At 45.5% G+C, this 17,385-nt stretch overlaps 1 protein-coding gene across 1 annotated transcript in view; it reads right to left on the bottom strand.

Moving 5' to 3' along the window:
* Positions 1 to 17,385, bottom strand: part of CYP21A2 (cytochrome P450 family 21 subfamily A member 2) — an 82,686-nt gene that overhangs the window by 47,859 nt on the left and 17,442 nt on the right. The window contains exons 2-3 of the mRNA XM_078641483.1: positions 10,261 to 10,350; positions 8,268 to 8,422 (exon numbers count right to left, since the gene is read on the bottom strand). Coding sequence (XP_078497609.1) covers positions 8,268 to 8,422; positions 10,261 to 10,350 — 245 coding nt within the window. The remainder of the gene's footprint in view (positions 1 to 8,267; positions 8,423 to 10,260; positions 10,351 to 17,385) is intronic.

The raw sequence follows: 17,385 nt of genomic DNA, 5'->3' as shown, positions 1-17,385 counted from the left end.
CTGCATTTGCAGTTTAGTGAAGCTTGAGTATTTTTGCTCCTTGTTTTAACACTCACTCCCTGGTCCACATTCTTGTTGCAGAGAAAGCACTTTTATCACCCCCATTTTTTGTCTGTGACATTTAGAGACTCTGTTTTCTTTGATTGTGCTCTAGTCAGGGCCGGACTGGGAACTGAAACCAGCCCTGGCAAAGTGCCCAGCCGGCCCCCCCTGGGATGAGAGGGGGGTGCAGCCGAGCAGTTTGCGAGGGCTGGTTTCGGATGCGCCGATATTGCCGACCCTCGGTAACAAAAATGGCCCTACAGTGGCCCAAAACCGGCCCCCACCCTAGCGGCCCACCGGGAAAATGCCCGGTGTCCGCTATGGCCAGTCCGGCCCTGTCGCTAGTTGTCCATCTCTGTGAAATTACGACCTCAGCCTATAAAAATGAAGGGTGCAGACACGACGTTGATGCACCCAAGGCAACCCTATCTGTGCCTGTCTGTGCCTGGATAGTGCCAGAGTACACGTACTTTGGCCAACTTAAGTGCAACCTAATTTCCTACTCAGCCTAAGATCTGCTTGCTTACAAGGTAAATTGTCCTGTCCATTGACTGCATGCTATTAATCTTACAGAGAAGGTGTCTTCATGTGTACATTGTATTTAGTCTTTCCCTCCTGAAACTATACTGACTAACCCCAATTATAAACTAAAAAGTAGGTTTTTTTTGCTATCAGTTGCCGCTCAGTGGCAAAATATAAATTAGACATTATGAGTTTTTTAGGGGACCACCTACGGGACGCGTTCTTTCTAACCGACACCAGGTTCAACTACAGCTCTATGCCACTTGTTGCCCATGCAATACCAGAAGGGTATTGTATTGTTCAAAGAGATCTTAACAACAAAAGAGGAGGCGGTATAGACAAGATTTTTGAATCCATTTTAAGTTGCAATATAGCTGAATTATAGTACTAAGTACCAGACTATAAGGGGCTGATTTTGTTCTTAAAATTTCACCAACCTTATTGCTTTCGGGTGGCTTGATTTATCAACCTCTTGTTTCTGCTAGCTGTTTCTCTCAGGTTATGGCAGCACAAGGTCTTATATTTTTCATCTTCACAGTACTAGGTGATTTGAATCTTCACTTTGAGGCAACAAGGTGCCCTTGGGCAGCCAATTTGATTCAGAACTTATAAGCCATTAAATGGATACAATTAGTTAAGACCACCACACACGTGGCTGGGCATACTTTATACCCAGTATGCTCAAATTTGTCTAGGTAGAAAGTTGTGTGGACTGACCATTATGTTATATGTTATATATGTTATATGTTATATGTTATAAGAGACTTATAACTCGCACAACTACTCAGGAGTATCCTCCTATTATGCTATACCCATGTTTATCACTCTGGACCATCAGGCTCCAATCAAGGCCATTCTTCTGAAGAAAATTAGACAATGGTCTAAGCTTCTTCCATCAAACTTCTGCTCTGTCTTAATTGCTACTAAACCAGACCTCGGCCATTTGGCAGCAGAAGGACATCCTTTCATTAAGAGGTGGATATCGATTACGTTAAACAAGGTGGCCCCTTTAACTGATATTTCTAGAACCACTATCAAATAGACTGCTCCATGGTTCAACTCGCATCTTCTAGCTCTTAAAAAAGGGTGTAAAGTATAGGAAAGAGAAGGGCTTAAAAACTGTCACTCCACCTGCAGAAAGAAGTTTAAATTGGCTGTTAAGGTCTATCATAAAGCCTTTAAAAAATCATGTGATACGTTTTGTGCAGCCAAAATTGAGTGTGCTACACATTCAGCTAAAGAGGCCTTCTCCATTGTGAAATCTACGCTGGATCCCTCTGCTAAAACTCTGGGGGCTACTCCCTCAATACACCGTTGTAATCATCACACCACGTTTTTCTCTCAAAAAATATCTCTGATAACTATACTACCTTCTTCGTGCAAGCCTGCAATAGTGTAGTCTATATGGAATCCATACCTTTCAAATCTGTGGGTTTTAGTATGTTGACATCCAGGCCTATCAAATCAGTGGACTTTGAGATTTTAGTCGACTCTGTAAAATTAGGCTCTCCCGATGCCATCAAAAAGAGTGCCTCTGTTATATATTGTGTCTTGAGGGTCTTCTTAATCTTTCCATCTCTACAGCGGTGGTCCCTATGGCCTGAAAACATGCTGTGGTCAAACCTGCCTGTCATTGGACCCGGCGGCTTTGGAAATTTATCATCCTATATCTCTTCTTTCTCTGCCCACTAAGATTCTGGAGAAACAAAACAATAACCACCTGCTGGATTATCTTGAAGAGAATAATTGACTTAACTGTGGCATCCATAGTATGGTGTTGCAATGGTTTTATTCCTTCCTAAAAGACTGGTTTCCAAATCTATGAGAAGTCCTTCTATTCAATCACTGTTCCGCTGGCTTATGGGGTTCTGCTGGGATTCTCATTAAGCCCAGCCCTTTTTAACCCCTTGACCACGGCGTGCTGGGGAATTAATGAGTGGGCCTGTTTCGGACGGCCCCCGGCCGTCCTCTGCACACACCCACTGGGACGTCAGACACCTGGGGACCGTCTGACGCACGTGACGGGTTAATGTCTATGTTCGCCTTTTAGCTGACATCACAGACGCTTTTGTTTTTCCTATGCTGATGACACAGAGCTGATCATATCATGACCGCCAAATCGGAGGAATAACTCTGACTGTCTCTTATCTATTGCAACCTGGTCGATGATAACTGCCTCAAGCTAAACAGTGGTAAGGCAGAATTAATGATGGTTTGTAGCAACCCACAATTTTGGACTGTTTGCCTGGCGGCCGGTTTCTCTTGGTCCCTTTCCTAGGTCAAGGTCAGCAGTAAAGAATCTTGAGATCTGGTTTGATGATAAGTTATCCTGTGAATCCCATATTAGGAAGCTATCCTCTTGCTGCTATGGCCTTCTTAGGACACTTAGGAAGATGTCATGGACTCTTCCGCCTTTCACCTGGAAAACCTTAGTCCAGACCATTATTGCTTCTTGCCTGGACTGCAGCAATGTTCTCTATCTGGGTGCCTCACAGACTTTGTTTAAACAGCCAGAGATCATTCAAAATGCGACGGCACATCTGTTACTACACATTCATAGACATTATTCTCTGTCTACCTATCTTCCCGATCTTAGTCGGCTGCCCATTGTAAAGCGCATTAAATTTAAGGCCCTTTGCTTCACTTTGTGTTCCTTTTCCAACACAGGTCCAATATTTCTTAGACACTTGATTAAACCTTACACACACACAGAAGCCTTGAAATCCTCCAACTGCAGTCTTGCATGTACACCCAGATCGTCATAACCAGACAGGGAGGACATGCCTTTCGATTTCTGGCTTCGATACTTTAAAATTCCATCCCTTCTGAAGCACGATTTTATTCAAGGGAAACAGTTTTCAGAAAGCAATTGAACACCTGGCTGTTCTAATTGTTTATGGTTTGCCATCGGTATGGTTTTCCATTCATTCGGTTTATTAATCAAATCAATCAATCCTAAGGGGGCATTCTCTCATTTGCATACAAAGAGGGAACAATTTGCCTCCTTGCTAAGCTACATAACAAATCTATTCAACAACAATGGGGACCTTGACTGCTAATTTCAAAGCTTCTTCAATGGGTGTAGACTGGATGATTCAGTCAGACCCTGCAAATAAATTGACCAGCAACATTTAAGTAAAACAAATGTCCTGTCTTTTATATATATTCAGTAACCAAAGAGAAGGGCGCATCATTCAAACATCATTGTATTACTTACAAATGTTTATAAGAGTATGTAAAGTCAAAAAGCCCTTCATCCATTAGGAAATCATATACCAATATCAAAGTAAACAAGTGCACCGCAATAAACACCAGTGGCAATAGGGTGATAACCAATACGAATACAGAATTTAAAATAATAATGAGAATACACAAATTCCAATAACGACAACCAAAGCAATCGCCTGGGACACCAGTCCAAAATATTAAGTTTGTATAAGTGCAAAATACTTAGCTTAAAATTCCACTTTGAATGTACAGTGGTGCAATGCATGCGGAGAGAAGCATAGAAGGGCTCAGTTAATCAGTTCTTCTGCCCTTCCAAAGTTGCTTTGAGGATGAGAAACCTGTAGAAGATTCTCCCACTTCACAGGGGCTACTCATCTGACACTAAAGGGCCTATGTGCCGGGAACTGTGGGTGGCATGAAATTAATAAAGAGGTCACATACTTAGAATAGAGAGGTAGGAAAGGGCTGACCAATGGGGTGGGAGTGCTGCAAGCAAGAATCAAGAGGTCACGTGATCAGGTTAGAGGAGGTCACTTAGTGGAACTGCAAGGCCTTCTCAATAGCCCGCATATGCTGGTTGATCCTATCAGTAACATATGATCTAAAAGATAAAGCCATGCATGTGTAAGCACACAGGACCGGTGCAGTAAAACTGAGAATCCCTTATTAAATCAGAGACATCCAATGGCAGGAATATAGAGCAGCACAGAGGGTGGCATGTGAGGGAGAGAGGGTTGAATGGTAGGAATATAGGGTGGCATGTAAGGAAAAAAGAGAAACATGGCAGTAACAGAGGCCACATACCGGATAAAGGATGTAAGGCAGGATCAGAGGGTGGCAGGTGAGAAAAAGATGGCTGAGTGGAAGGAATAGAGGCCGTAAGCCACGAATGGAAGATACATGGCAGGAATATTGGGTTGCAATTAGGCCCGGCTCCAGGAATTTTTATTTGGGTGGGCCAAGGGTGCATTTGGGTGGGCCACTGCGGGCTCAATTTGTTGCATATATGTCTAGGCAGACCTGCTTCAGGGCCCTCCTTTATCTCTTCTTAGTCTTACACTGCCCAGTAAAACACACTCTTTTCCAAATCTCTTTCCATATATTATCACTCTCAAAAGTGTTTTTTCCATGTAATGTTCCTTTGATGGGAAGAGGAGGTTTCTGAGGTGGGAGTATCAGGCAAGTGACACTTCACGGGCTTCCTCTGTGGGAGCCTTCAGGGAGAATCCCTCTTCATACCTACTTCCACCTGACCCTGGACTCTGCAACGCACTCCCTTACAGGCTTGATTATACCCACTCCTCTCAATGCACCTTATCTCACAGCTGACCTTGGGCCCAGCCCCATATCAGGCACCATTGGGCTCAACTTTCATTTCCCCCCGTAAAAACATTACTAAAATCACCTTCAAACTTAAAACATTGACTATAGCAGTAAATATAATTAGCACGCACATTAAAGTATGTTCCACAGTAGCCCTTATGACCCCACCTGCTAATTAAATAAATAAAAACAGAAAGGCCATGACAGGGCAGGCTTCAGCGCTGATGCGAAAGTCTTTTTTGCCGCCCCACCACAGACCTCTTTCTCCGTAAATACCTTTACTACCACCTTCCAACAGTGCCCCCATCCCTCCATGGCCCCCCTATTGACCTCCTCCTCGGAATCCCTCACTGCCACCCTCCACCAGTGCCCCTCATCTCTCTGTAGCCCCTCCCCTTCATGATCTCCTCCTCAGACTCCTCACTACCACCCTCCAACAGTGCTCCTCATCTCTCCCTAGCTCCCCCCTCCACCCCATGACCTCTTCCTCGGATTTCCTCACTGCCACCCTCCAACAGTGCCCCTCATACCTCCATGCCCCCCCTATTGACCTCATCCTAGGATTCCTCACTGCCACGCCACATGCCACAAGTGCCCCTCATCTCCCCATAGCCCCTCCCCCTTATGACCTCCTCTTCGGATTCCCTGCAGTGCCACCCTCCACCAGTACCCCTCATCTCTCCCTAGCTCCCCCTCCATCCCATGACCTGTTCCTCGCATTCCTTCACTACCACCCTCCACCAGTGCCCCTCATCTCTCTGTAGCCCCTCCCCCTCATGACCTCCTCCTCAGACTCCCTCACTACCACCCTCCACCAGTGCCCCTCATCTCGCACTAGCTTCCCCCTCTATCCCATGACCTCTTCCTCGGATTCTCTCACTGCCACCCTCCAACAGTGCCCCTCATGGGAAGAGGTGTGGCGCCGCGGCCAGGGCGACTGACGCTGGAATCTGGGGACCACGGTTCGATCCCCGGCTCCGGCGGCAGGTCAGCCCAGCACCATGTGACTCTGGGCAATAGCTCGCTTAATCTTCCCGACGGCCCCCCAGCGCCTAGAGACCCTTACGGGTGATTGTGCGCTTTACAAATGTGGACTTTACTTTACTTTACTCATCGCTCCATAGCTCCTCCCACTACCTCCTACTTGGATTCCCTCACTGCCACCCTCCACCACCGTCCCTCATCTCTTCGTAGCCCCCCGTGGACCTCCTCCTCAGATTCCCTCACTGCCATCCTCCTCAAGTGCCCTCATCTCTACGTAGCCACTCTCTCATATGCATTTCATTTGTTGTATAGCGCTATTAATATCAGTGTAGTGTGTGTCAGTACTTTACATCACACACAGATTATACAGAGACAATGAATCAAACAAGTATGTAAATCAGTCTACAGGGAATGTCACATTAGCCAATGAGTATTACAAGGTGTGAGAATCATATGTCATTCATACTGGTGGGCAGGATATCTTAAAAGGGTTTGGTCTGGGGAAACACAACCTTAGGATTTAAAAAGTATTCCACGGGGGTCAGCTTTGCTGATAAAAATGTATATCTGTCCAAACATACTCAGTTTAGCAATATTAGAATAATGAAAGACTGAGGAAGTTCTAACTATATCACAAAACAAAAAAAGCGAAGTTCTAACTATACCATTCATGTTTGTATGCAGCTCTTTGGTGACAGGTTACTGTCCTATGTTAGGATTGTAACTTCTGAACTGCAAGTAACACAAGGTTCTCTGTGACAAAGGCAGTAACCCACTGAGCTTCCACATAAAATACAGTTCATCTGCATTTAAAAACTACTAACAGACAAATGATTGCTCTCCAGCAGGATCATTAATCACCAGCGTTATCTGGGCATTTTGTATTGTCTAATTGTTGTCCTGCATCGGCCATGATAATGATAAAAACTGTTTAAATGAAGCGCACATGAAGTATGTGTGGTGCTGGGCCTGTGCAGATTATTAAAATAAAAAAAAATAGTAACACATTCTCTTACCTACTCCATTAGTCAAACGTTATGTCAGGCAGCCGATGTGATAAGCCGCGGCAGGGGTCAGGAAAGGTGAATAGGAATAAACAAACTTATTTTCTCCTGTGCTGCATAGGAAAATATCCACGCAGCAGAACAGTAGGCAAAGGTGACCGTTGTCAAAGAAAGGATTTGTCGCCTTTCACCATGTGGAGATGAAGGGGTGTTAAAATATACAAAGCCTCGTTCATATGTAAATGGTCTTAAAGACCTGTGAAGTACTCGGGGGCGGCTGTGATAAACTGTCTGTGTGTGCACCCCGGGAAGCTGTCTCAGCCCGGGCGCACACACACACACACAGACACCCTTTCAGCCCAATGCCAATGCGCACCTGCCTTCAAGCCCACACTGCGAGGGCCAAGGCTCCTGTTTGGGTGGGCCAGGCTGGGCTCATGTTTGGGTGGGCCTGGCCCACCCGCTAGAACCGGGCCTGGTTGCAATGTGGGCATACATGGTTCCTAGGCAGATGTGGTCCCGGAGGCTGCAGGGAAAAGGGAGCATAAAGCGTAGTGGTGTGTGTGTCTGTATTTGGGTTTACGTGCCTGTCTGTGGGTGTCTACTCGTGTGTGTGTAGGTCTGTCTGGCATTCAGTAGGGCTTTTGGTGAGGTAAGAAGTTGACGATGCATGAGTTTTCCACTTCAGTCCCTTTTCCTATCTAGGTTCTAGAAGCTTGTAAAGTGTAGCTCAATGCTCCAATAGCAGCAATAAAGAAGCACTTGCAAAATCATGGGTGACATTGGAGCTGGGCTCTAATGGCTGATTGGAAGACCCATCAAGAGAAAGAACATTTTCTGTTGATGTACATGAAGGACAGCTTCTCTTGGACATGTGTGTGTGAGTGTGTATGTTTGTGTGTGTGAGTGTGTCTGTGTGTGGGTGTGTAAGGGTGTGGGTGTGTGTATGTGGGTGTGAGTGGGTGTGGGTGTGTCTGTCTATGGGTGTGTAAGGGTATGTGTGTGTGTGTTTGTCTGTCAGTGAGTGTGGGTGTGTGAGGGTGTGTAATTGTGTGTGTGGACACAGCATCAGAAAAATGAGCAAATGCCCCTAGGCAATACTTCTTGAATGGAGAGCCCTGCTCCTCCAGACTTCAGAGGACTGGCACCCCTGATCTATCTCACCTGGCAGAGGTCCTGGGCGCCCTGGATGATGAGCGCCTCAAGGTTGATGCGTTGACAGCGCTGCAGGGAGGAGTGTGCCAGCCGGCGCTGAATCTTCCAGGCTGCGGTGTAATCGCCCAATGACAGGTCCTTCCCACCAAATGAAATTAAGTCACCTGTGGAAGCAGAGATCACAGGCAAGTATGTAACTCTCCGACACAACAGTCTGCACCTAGTCATACACCTCAGTAATCAGAGGGGTGATAGAGGCTGGCATAGCCCCCAAGAGGGAAGGTATGCCATTTATCATGGATTCACACCTTCGCAAGCCTTTGTGAGCAACCCCTCTCAGATACTTCTCTGAAGATATAACTGCATGAAAGGCCCAGGAAGGAACAAATTACAATGTATCAAAAATGTACATACTTTGCACTGCCTTTCCCTTTAAGCTGAATTCAGTGAACAGCGTCCTGTATTTACAAGTACCTCTTCCTACTTCCAACTATATAACATATATGTTCTTACAGTGCATGTCTCTTTGGTTTGGTTGGTCCTATTTTGGGGGCATCTAAGTCCAGTTTTTAGTTTGAGTGATTGCCTCTTTGAGTGATTGGTTCTCTGGGTGATAGGAATGGTTTTACATGACTGGGGCATGGGTCAAGCAAGAACATGATGCTCTACGCATGCCGCTCTCCATTCAGACGGCATCATCTCCCAATGCCTATTGTTATGAGCCCTGCAGTGATGCTCTTCCATTCATTAAGTATTGTTTATTAGGCTCATTAAAGATGCACAATACAAAATGAAGAACTCTTGACCAGTTGAATATATTAAAATAGTATGGAAGCTCTCCCACTGACTGCACATTCCACCAGAATCTCTAAGCGCCCTCAAGGCGCAGGCAGCCTCTCCTCTGCCAACAAAAAGCTGCAATCTATAATCTTTGTCTCATAATCTACAGATCTCCTGTGGACACCTCTTGCTTTTTCTGGTCAGTTGATGAGTTCATGATTTTGGTGGCAGTCATTAGCAGGCCATAAGGCTCTGATGGCTACTGGGGAACCTATCCCCTCACTCACAGTCAATGGTGGCTACTGCTCTCTCGTGCTGGGCTGTGGAGGTACCTACTTACATTAGCGGAAGCTGATTCTAGTACAGAAGTACAGCCATTTTACCCCTCTAATCTACTCTTCTACAATGTCCAGAAAGAAGCAGTGTCTAAAGAAAGACAGAGTGTTTATTTGTTTATGAAAGCCTAGGCCTTGAATGGCCATATTGTCTCTCCAGTGCACACAAAGCAGGATAAGTACTGGCCATATCCAGCTAGGAGTGTAAACTCAAAGGGATATCCTATTGCATCTCCGCAGACAGGTGGTGACTAGGGACAGACGCATATGCACCACTGTGCTCAACATGGTACGGATCTGCGGCACTACGTTTTCTGCACAGGCTTCCTACTTATGTAATGCTGTCCCAGACAAAATAAGAAGCAGTGACAAGCATGTGGAATATAGACGAATGGTTAAGAGCTGGCTAGTCCCAACCTGATCATCAAGGATTCCCTGTTGTACCATCTTCTGCAAATTGAGACCCAAAACAAGAATAAAGCATGCTCTGTTCACAATCAGAAGATCTGGCCAACTTGTTAAGAACGTATGCAAAACTCTGACCTATGCAAGTTTTTCCTCTCACCCATCCCTGTGTAATTACATATAAAACATGGAACTATTTGGCTCTTTTCTAATTTCACTTGTGCTCAAGATGGCATGAAACCCAACAGGCTTCCTTCCTCCAAGTGTACTGCATAACCCCTGCACAAAATGAGAATGACTGATTTTTGCCCATCAAATATCTACCATCTTCTGCAAACCTTGCTCCCCTTATTCTCTCTTTTTCCAAACTGTATGCCCTTGTCCGACTCCTACATAAAAATACATGCAACCTGGCTCTCCTTTCTACACATGCTTGCACCATCCCTCCTGCTCCTCCCACCCACCCTTCAAAGCCCTCTTACCGGTGTAGCTTTGCGGCCTGCCCGCAAAATCTGACCATTTTTTCATTAGCGCCTCTCGAATGACTTCAATACTGTTCAGAACCACGATATCTGAGCCAAAAAAGAAGAAAAAAACCACATTTCACTTATAATGGCCTGTTGTAGAATTTCGGGTTCTAAAACACTCTTTCATCTCAAGTAGCTTCATCTCTGCACCACACAACTTGCATACATGCCAACTCTCCCGATTCGGGCGGGAACCCACCAATTGCAAGGCTAGTCTCCCGCCTCCAGATTCCTGCATGCAAAAACCTGATTCCTCTGCGGGCTTCAGCTGACAGGGCCTATTACTGTGTAACTCTGTTTATGCACTGCCAGTAACCTGCTCCTGCAGGCCAGTGCACAACACTTATATCATGCTCTCTCTGCCTACCATGGCGCTTTTTCCATGCTTTGAACAGGTAAAAAAAAAACAGACATTTGCGTTTCTAATATCCGATTCTGCAGCAGCAGACTTGCCAAACCCATACATGAGAGTAACCCAATTCAGGTCTCCATAGAAGTCAATGGGGGAAATACATTCTCTGGATTTATGTTTTAGAAATCTCCCACTTCTCTCATCTAAACTGTTGGCATGTATGCACACAAGGCAACCCAACTCAGTGCCCTCCCAAGGGGAGGATAGAGGGGACATAATGACCCAGACCCCACGGTGTATTAAGGCCCAATGCTCCAGTACAGTGCTTAATTTGTAAAAATATAAGTGCCAGGGCCTTGTCAGGAGGCCACCGCAGCTTGCACCACCTATTGCCCCTCCAGTGCTGCCAATGACAGTACCTTCACAACTACTAACCATCACACTGCTACAAGATAGTGCTCCAATTCAGACTGTTCGAGGCCGCGAAAGCTATAAGAATGGCTTGGCCGGCAGGTATTAGTTGTTTTTCATGTATAATAACTTATTAAACAAGTGCTGTTCAGCTCATCTCTAAATTACACAAGCAGTGCCACCATGTGGCAGCTGTCATAAGTGCTAGTGTTGACATGTATGTGCCGGTGTCAAGCACCGGAAAACACTTCTCTAATTTAGGGGTGCGCAGTAAACTCCACTCTGCCTGCAGAGTTTTGCCACTCCACGCTCCATTTGGTGCGTGGAGTTTGGCAAACAGTCCGCCCTCCACCAGCAGAGTGGAGTTTACCGGTGCCCTCACAGTTTTCCAGTCTGAGATCTTGTTAGTAGGATGTCATAGTAATCCAGGATGTGTCTGTCTTCTGTTTCTACATGTTCTGCTTCTTCTCCTTGTTCTCTTTCTAGGTCATATGCCTTTCTTTTACCTTGATATCGGTTGAAGTATGACTAGGCGTCAGAAGGCAGAAAGTGCTTGTGCTGACTTCGGGGTTTTCCTTTTTCTTCACCACAGTGCTGCGCTGGCTGCTCTTCACAATCTTAAATAACCCGCAGCTGATTGAGAAGCTGAGTCCCAACCCATCCTCCGCGCAGCGGAGCTCACAGCTTAGGCGCTGACTCAGGCACAGCTCAAGGCGTCACAGCAGGCCACATATTGCCTTGGACACTCTCCGGCAGATCCAGCACGCGGCACCCCGAAGTAGGGCGGATCAGTGAGACCTTAATCAGGGAGGTGAAGGAAGGATTGCAGGGGTCCAAGGGTAGCCTAAATAAAAAGATAGCAGCAGAGCGCCTTGAGACCCTCCGGGTGAGTAGCGCACTATATAAATGCTTTGATTGATTGATTGATTGATTGAAGTGCGCCCAGGGGCTTGAGCTTCGCCCAGCTGAGCCTCTGAACAACATCAACACCGAAGCTCCACCTTAGTCTGCCAGGCACCTGATGCCATGGTATTGTTCCTTTGAAGAACTGCAAATGACGATTGGAGCATTGCCCACGGTGATGGTACTTATGCATTTGAAGCCAGGGGTATGAAAGGGTGAGCCTCCTCTGACTTCCTTTGAACATGTGAGCACAACTTTGCATGCATATACCTGCGACAGATGCATTAACTGCCTGGGATATTTGGCTGTAAATGTGTTAATACATGTTGAGTAGCCTGTAGCATGTGACAAGGCCTTGCATAAACATTTTCCTCAGATTATGGGCCGGCCTCATGACCTTCACGGGCAGTTACGAGGCCGAGGATGCTGGGTGGCTGGCTGCCCGAGTGAGCGCGCTTATCATATTTCATTTGCTGCCGATGATTAGACATGTGAGAGGGACTGCACATTGTACACATATGTAGTGCAGCTTGTTACAGCAGGATGTCTGTCTCAATGTAATGTCTTTGGTGAGGATTGACACGTCCTGCTGTTACCACCTGCTTACTGAGCATGCATGAATACTGTTCAGAAATGTCATTACCCCTCAAGCAAGTCACTAGCGATAAAAGTGTGCAAGCTAAACTATGTGCATAAACACAGATAAAGATTGATTAGCGGTGGAAAAGAAATACTCCGCCCGCTTGCGGAACTCCGTGGAATTCTACTGAGTTTTTTGGTAACTCCGCAGAATCCCACAGAGTGAAACTCTGCAAACTCCGCCCAGTCCTAGACTCAAATTAAGCACTGCGCTCCACATGCAAATATTCATTTATAGACTTTAAAACAAGCCTGCCTGTATACTAATGAAGAACGATATGCCACCAGAAGGTAGACTGCCCTTGTTTTCCCTTTTCCCTGGAGGATACATTTCTTTTACACTTAGAATCCAGTGACTTACAACTTAGTTATAAGGCTCCATAAAAACTCAGCCCAAATTGTAACAGTACAGATAATTGGTGAACTTTGCCCTTTGCAAATACCCAGTAACGCACATTAAGAGCCTGTGCCCTAGAGGCTGCCTCAGTAGCTCTCTGAAGTCCTTACCAGGCCGGGAGCCATGTTTGAATACATTGTTTGAGAGACAACAGGTGCCTTTGGGAGTTGTACCTGGGCACCTGGGATCAGTGGGAGGACACGTTTCATAATTTGCAGATGAAAACTAGAGGACGTGATGAAAGCCTCTTTCTGTACTGAATTAGGCAAATAAACTTATATTTTGTACAACTCTCTATTGTCTTAAACAGTATTTAACTATGGTAAGGATCTGGGGCTGCAAATAATGTGTGTATTTGTTTTAGTAATTCTTACACTTGAAGGGAGTCTACTACATGGGGTGCAGTACTCTGTTATGGACAAGGAGTTTCCTAAGAAATCTTATACGTTATTTCTTAATTGATCACTTTTCCTCCCAGTTTTCTGCTTTATCACAGACCAATTAGTTTAAACCAAAGGGGTTTCGTCCGTTCTGGGAGCCTGGCAGGACGTCTAATACATTTTTTCAAAAAAAGTTACCTGGCCACCAATTTCAGTACTGCTAATTAATACTGCAGATTCGAAATACAACGTAAACAATCATCGTACTTTACTTTCATATTTGTATTGATTCAACTTCATTTTAAACAACTATTCATCACTCTTGATGCATAGGAGGAATACACATTTCAAAATTCAAATTCTATGTGGCACTATGACAGTCTGCCTGTCATAGTGCCACATAGAATTTGAATTTTGACAGGCAATTGTTGAAATTTCAGACTGGTGTAATTAATTGATGCAAATACAACAGTGTTTTGTCTTTGTTTTTTACTTTCTAATATGTTTTTGTAAAATGTTTTTCATATAATTTTGAGTCGCACAATATACTGAATGAAATGTGTATTCCTCCTATGCATCAAGAGTGATGAATAGTTGTTTAAAATGAAGTTGAATCAATACAAATATGAAAGTAAAGTACAATGCTTGTTTGCGTTGTATTTCGAATCTGCATTATTAATTAGCAGTACTGAAATTGGTGGCCAGGTAACTTTTTTTGAAAAAAATAAAATAAAAATTATCACAGACCAAGCCATGATCTAGGGACACACACACACACACACACACACATTCACTATGTCAAGGCTCTACTGATTTCATGCAGCTGCTCTGCTAATGATAAGCCTCAGGAAATGTAAGAGCCTCTCCTTGGCTACGTTTCCAACTTGTATAATCTTCAAGAATTACGGCATGATTGCAACATAGCACTTCAAACAAAAATTAGCTTGTCAAAGCTAAAAGGTCACAGCTCTAAAAGGCTGAGCAATTACTATTTCCGGTGCTTTTTAGGTATTTGCTTACAGAAGCATTTGTTTAGGCTTATGTACCAGCATTGCTGTCAATCGTGCAATGGATTTTCTAGTGAAGGTAACTCATTCCAAGATGGCTGCTGATGCATACATATGTTCTGGGATGCATGCGCAGGCATTCTTTGTGCTGCAAGCACATGCATGTGATGACAGTTACATACTTATGCGTCTTGATATATGGCGGTCATTTTAAAATTACTCTTCTGACATGGAGATGAGGGACGGAGCGCTGAAACTTTTCAGACACTCACCCCCAGTCACCGATCTGGGTCTAATTCATCCTTGTTCTTTAGCTCACTTCACCCCCCACCCTCCCCCCCCCCAGTTCAGACACAGCTATATGAAAATCAGTCTTGACCCTGTGCCTCATGGGAACAGTTCAGCTTGAACTACCAAGCTATATCTTCCCTGGACCGAAAACAAGCATCCTGGGACCGGTGAGCAAGTACCCACATCTGGGCATACCCTACCAACTTACAGCAAACAAAGCAAACACAAGGAGATGATGGACGGAGCTCTGAAACTTTTCAGACACTCACCCCCAGTCACAGATCTGGGTTGAATCCATCATTGTTCTTTAGCTCACTTCGTCACCTCAGTTCAGACACAGCTATAAGCAAATCAGTCTTGACTCTGTGCCTCCTGGGAACAGTCCAGCCCGAACAGCCAAGCCATGTCTTCCCTGGACGGGAAACAAGCATCCTGGCACCGGTTTCGGGTTAATAGCCCGCTTCAGTCAGGCTTGCTTGAATCCAGTGGCAAAGTGAGCAAGGGACCCACGTCTGGCATACCCTGCCAACTTAGGGCGAACAAAGCAAACACAAGGAGATGATGGACGTAGCGCTGAAACTTTTCAGACACTCACCCCAATTCACAGATCTGGGTTGAATCTATCATCATTCTTTAGCTCACTTCGCCACCCCATTTCATACACAGTTATAAGCAAACATGAAGGACAGCCATGTCGAAAGAGTAAATTAAAACTGAGAAAAAGTGAAAAAAAAGTGGATGTCAGTGGTAAAAATTAAGGGCCCATTAGCACTGTGAAGCTTCCAGACCCTCATTAAAAGATAAATGTGGAGTGGAATCAGGAAACGAATGAGGAGCTGAATAAGGAGCATACAGGAGTGTGGGAAAGGAGGAAAAAAAGGTGCACGGGGAGGGAGAGGACAGATGAACAGGCAGGCAAGAGAGGGAATACATAAACGTCCATGAAGGAAACAACTCACCAACAGGCAACAGCTGAAGGTGTACATGTGCCTTCCCCACCTAGTAAAGTCTGTGATATCACCAAAACCTCCAGGTGAGAGCTGGAAGTGTACCTGTCCTTGCCATACCTACCAGAACTCCACCAACACCTACAAATCACTGTGAGACTAAAACTTTCATAGGAAGGACAAATACAAGAAAAGAGAGAAAAGTCATTAAATAAAGAGCAGACAACAGAGATAGGATAACACAGCCAAGCCATCTAATTCTGAGCTAAGGGCTGATCTAAATCCAACTTTAAGTCGGCTTTGGGTCAGCCAGACTGTCCAAGATTTGCCAACAGCTTTTACCAAGGCCGAAAAACAGCTAGGGTTGCAAGTATTCAATCTGTGGTCCCCAGCGGACAACACCCTTGTACGACTGAAGATCCAGGGAGCAACCAAAGAAAAACCTGGACAAAAGCATCCTCTGTCTAAGATGCTATTCTCTGATCTACTCCATCTCTAAAACTCTGCCTGAAGTTCTACAGCTGGTTATATAACAACAAGGGAACCCTCTAGGTGGTTAAGGACCTCGGGTAGCAATTGTTGTAAGACAACACTGGTCCTTAACGTATAAAGTAAACACAATCAAATGATTTATAGTCAACAATGTGTACTATAAGCAAAAAAGGTGTCCAGCTGTACACTATATTTAATCAGTATCAGGTTTAAAAGTTTCTGTGCCTCCATGCGAGAGCTGGAGATATATCTGCCCCTTCTATACCAGCCAGGCTCTCTGACTACACTGACACCCTCAGGAAAGAGCTGAAGGTGTACCTGCCAGTGCCACATGTACCAGTCTCTAAAATCCATCGACACCTCAAGTTGAGAGCTGGAGGTGTACCTGTCCAGCCACACCAATCAGGCTCTCTGACTCCACCAACAACTCCAGCTGAGAGCTGGATGTGTACCTGTCCCTGCCATACCTACCAAACTCTGTGCCTCCACGACACCTCCAGGTGAGAGCTGGACATGGACCTGTCCCTGCCACACCTGCCAGACTCTGTGACTATACCGGCACCTCCAGGTAGGAGGCAGCCATGTACTTGGCCCTGCCATCCCAATCAGGCTCTCTGACTCCACGGCCACCTCCAGGTGAGAGAAGGTGTACCTGTCCCTGCTGTACCTACCAGACTCTGTATTTCAAATGACACCTTCGGATGGACCTGAAAGGATACCTGTCCCTGCCGTACCTAGTGAAACTGTCCCTGCCGTATGTACCAGGCTCTGTATTTGCACCAACACCTCCAGGTGAGAGCTGGACATGTACCTGCCATACCAACCAGGCTCTCAGCTTCCGAGACTTCCAGTTGAGACCTAAATGTTTACCTGCCCTGACGTACCTACCAGACTCTGTATTTACACTAACAACTCCAGGTGAGAACTGAAAGTCTACCTGTCCCTGCTGTACCTAGTGTACTCGTCCCTGCCGAACCTACCAGACTCTATATTTCCACTGACACCACCATGTGAGAGGTGGACATGTACCTAGTCCTACCACACCTACCAGGCTCTCTGATTCCACTGACGCCAACAGGTGAGACCTGAAGATGCATCTGCACCTCCCATACCTACCAGACTCTGTGCCTCTACCAACACTTCCAGGTGAGAGCTGATTGCTATCACGCTGTTCTACCATCATTTTATTACTCTCCCCTGAGGCGGAAGCCGGGGGCTCTCTCAGCGATCTTGCTGTCTTTATTTTAATCGTCTTCACACT

The sequence above is a fragment of the Lissotriton helveticus genome, chromosome 5_1 (assembly GCF_964261635.1).
Source record: "Lissotriton helveticus chromosome 5_1, aLisHel1.1, whole genome shotgun sequence".
NCBI lineage: Eukaryota > Metazoa > Chordata > Amphibia > Caudata > Salamandridae > Lissotriton > Lissotriton helveticus.
This window is presented reverse-complemented; position numbering and strand designations above follow the sequence as displayed.